Source organism: Plectropomus leopardus, unplaced genomic scaffold (genome assembly GCF_008729295.1).
Source record: "Plectropomus leopardus isolate mb unplaced genomic scaffold, YSFRI_Pleo_2.0 unplaced_scaffold24780, whole genome shotgun sequence".
NCBI classification, from domain to species: Eukaryota; Metazoa; Chordata; class Actinopteri; order Perciformes; family Serranidae; genus Plectropomus; species Plectropomus leopardus.
The window spans coordinates 1-3,744 of record NW_024626913.1 but is presented as its reverse complement, the minus strand read 5'-3'; the positions used below and the strand labels follow the sequence as shown (position 1 = coordinate 3,744).

The 3,744-nt window shown below is 38.8% G+C and overlaps 1 protein-coding gene across 1 annotated transcript; it reads right to left on the bottom strand.

Annotated features, from left to right (window-relative positions):
- Nucleotides 1-7: 7 nt before the first annotated feature.
- On the bottom strand, nt 8-3,710 carry LOC121966490 (nuclear factor 7, brain-like; the record flags this gene model as incomplete). Its single annotated transcript, XM_042516576.1, has 2 exons — nt 3,418-3,710; nt 8-261 (listed from the first exon to the last, which is right to left on the bottom strand). Coding segments are annotated over exons 1-2 (521 nt in total), but the record flags the coding sequence as incomplete, so codon positions are not given.
- Nucleotides 3,711-3,744: the final 34 nt, after the last annotated feature.

Genomic DNA, 3,744 nt, shown 5'->3' with positions numbered 1-3,744 from the left:
CAGCTGCTGAGACTTTGCTTTGGTTTTTGTTATTTCTTCCCTCTGTGAGTCTGCTAGGCTCTCTGTAGCAGAGACATCACCACAAAGGTTCTCCGTCCACTTCTCCAACTCCTGTCTCAGAGCTGCAGCTGCTTCTTTGATTGGTTTAAACCTGTGTCCTTCGTGCTTCTCCCCATCTCTGCAAATGATGCAAGCTAACTGCTGATCTGTGACGCAGAACAGTTTCAGCTTTTCGTCATGCTCAGGACACAACTCTGCCACCTATAAAAAAAATGTATCTATTAAATAATTGTGATGACTACAAGGTAATGATACATACAAGTGTAAAAAAAAGTGTGGCTCTGATATAAAACACATGTTACAGAGTCATTTACTTTTTCACTCTGAGTCTATTCAATATATTTAGCAATCACAGTGGTGACATTCACAGGTGTGTCACGAGAGAGGTGACATGCTGCGTCACTTCATCACAAAATTCCTCTAGATGTCGCTGTGACTGTTCAGTTTGGCTCCCACAGCAAGTTAGTAACCAAAAAATTCCCTCCAGACTCTGTTTGGTTGGACTTTCAAAGGTTGGCATACTAACTTGACATGTTTTTATTTAAAAAAAGACACTGATTTTGTTATTATTGTATTATAGTCCCATGAAATAAAAATGCAAAGAAAAAAAAATCCATTGCTTTTTTTTCTCGAAGTGAGTACATTAAAATGTTAATGCTGATGGCCTTCTCTCTCTATCAAATGCATTGACATTTGTTTTGCCCACAAACACTGGGCTTCATGTAGCAACATTCTCTTAAATTTATCCTATAGTTTCTCTTAATTTTCTGGTAAGAGAAAATATAAGAGAAGTCAACTCCAGATGCACCAAACGCTCTTACCAAAAACATTACACTACATAAGGGCAAGTTTTGTGCTGTGTTCAAGGACTCTGACACATGACCAAGACTGGAGATATGACACCAAAAAAGGCTGTAAGAAGAAGTTCAGCAGTAGTGAAATTGACATAGGCCTCCTGTTTAAATAAAATGAAATAAATGTGATTTGCATTTGAAATGCATTTAAGTGTTAAAAGTTAAAGTACACATGCAAAGGATTAAATAAATTTTAAAAATCTAAATAATTTAAATAATTGGAAAAAAAAGCAGCAAGTCCTTGACCATATAGTGCATATGAGAAGCTGGAATAAGTAAAAGTTTGCATTAAAAATGATTTACATTACTGTAAAAATTGTTGCCAATTAATTTTCTAATCAATTGACTAACTGTTTCAGCTACACTTGTTTATTTTGACATTGCTTTGTTTGTGTGGAAAAAAATCTTAATTTGTAAGGTAGTTGTCTCATAATAGTAAAGAGTACAATATTTCTCTCTGAAGTGTAGTGGCATAGAGGTGTAAAGTTGCCTGAGATTAAAATACTCAAAAAATACTAATTACAAGAATAACCTCAAATTTGTACTCAAGAACAGTGCTTGAGTAAATGTACTTAGTTACATTCCAGATCTGGCCAGCAGAGGGACACACAGTAACTGAAATTACAGTAACTAGGATCAATGTTCAGAGAATGTTTAAATTGTGTTTATCATTTCAAGTAATATTCCCGTAAGGGTAAATGCTGACTAAGACATAACATTTGTACTGCAACATTCTGAGGACGTTGAGCAGTGACAGACCACAGAATTTTCTTTTATAGAAGGTTTCCACAACGTTACATGAGAACAAAGAGAGAACGTTTTCAAAGCAATATTCAGAGAATGTAATTGAGGACTGAGATTACAGAGCTGTTTTTGTGTTAGATAAAAATGCAATGTGATGTATTAACAATAATAATAACTAGAACATTTTCGCTGAAATTTTGAAGGGTGCCTGCAGCTGAGGGGCCACTAATGTATGTGAGGAGGAGGTGGGGGGTGACCACACTTACACACAGGGCCACAAGGCACAAGGGCCAATTAAAGGCCATTAATTACTTACTGGCATTTTTAATTGGCTGCAAGGGCCAATTAATGGCCCCCTTCACCTGAGTGGCCACAAAGGCCAATTTAGGGCCCCCTACACCTGAGGGGCCACAAGGGCCAATGATGGCAATATAAAGAGTCAGTTAACCATTAATTACTGGTGGACAAGTGGACCAGGCATCACTTTGCATTGGAAAGGTCAGGTACAAACCAGGATGGCTCTTTATGTGTCTTTAAGTGTCTGTTGCACCTCTCCTCCCCCTCTCCTCTCAGGTCAGCTCAAAGGAGGCAGTTGAATTTGATGGAAATGTCCCTGTCAAACTTGTCCATTTTACAGCCATACAGTTCACCAAATAGTCAAAATACTACAACAGGAAGAGAAAGGAGGTCGTAAAGAACGCAGCCATATCATTTTTGTCTGGAAAAATATCTGCTACATATCCCAAATCGCTGTGCAACGAAAAGGTTCAAGAAGCCAATTTACAGAAATTTCTCATCTCAGTTTGTATTGGAGTAAATGGGGAATTTTTGGGGTCTCCCTTCCTTTTGAGGTGCACTGAGTCAGCTCTGTTGCATTGTCAGCTTTCAAACCTACTTTTAATTGACAGCCACAAGTTTCACTGCTAGCCATGGGAGTAGCTCCAATTTGTTTGGTAAATTTTGAAATTATTTTTCAGCTCCTCCACCCTCCACCAACAGAGTGGCTTTGGTCTCTGAGGAGAGTTCCACACATAAGAAACCACTGTAAAATCTGAAAACATCTGAAAAACACCACAATACGTAAACTGCGAATTCATAAAAACTGTAAAAGTTATCAAAATTTCCATTTACGTCAACACAGTCCAAGACCTGGTGAGCTGTTTAAAGGCTGAATCATTTCTCTCTGTGAACGTATGGAAATGTTCTATGGCCTTAAAGAGTCATGAACTTGAGCTCTTTTTACGTCGATTTCTTGAGGCTCTACATTTACTTTGAATGGGAAAATTTTCTGCAGTTTTGGGGGATTTTCGGGAAAACCGCTTAGCGAATCACCAAGAAAAGTCAAAGCAATCAATTCCCCATCAAGCCGCAAGTTTTAGTGTATTTTTTGTATATACAAGTAGCGGTGCAAAGTTTTAGGCGGAAGAATAAGAATAAGAATCTTAATAAAAAATAAAAATATGACAAATAACAGGTTGCGATGGCTGACTACAATGGGACGGTCTGGGGGTACTAGTATACATGTTTAGTGTGTACTAATGCATACTTCGGAGTATGTGTTGCGCCGAACAGTAATGGGTTCCTTGCACTGATACATAGTGCAGACACCCTAATTATAATAATAATAACAATTAAAAAAAATATGTATAGCGAATGTTGCGAATGAGAAACGTTCTGGGAACATTTGGAAAAAAAAGTGGTTGCATTGTACCATTCTCAGAACGTTTTTTGATCCAAACAATGGTCGCTGGGAACATACCTGTATTTTCTGCTGGCTCTGCTCCGTCTTTCTCCTCTCTTCGTCCTTGGCCTTCTCAGAGAGGCTCTTCAGTATGTGGCTGGTTGGAAGGCTTCTCCCTTCAGTAGGAACAGCTGTCCGACACTGTGGACACAGCTCCTGCGCACTTAGAGCAGCTGTGACACATCCTCTGCAGAAAGAGTGTCCACAGGGCAGAGTCACAGGATCAGTGAAGAAAGTCAGACAAATAGAGCAGGTTAAATCCTCAGAGTAGAGAGCAGACGCCATGACTCCTGTTTCTCTCTTTGCTCTGCAGCCTGATGACTCTGCATTATTTTGTTAGTTTCA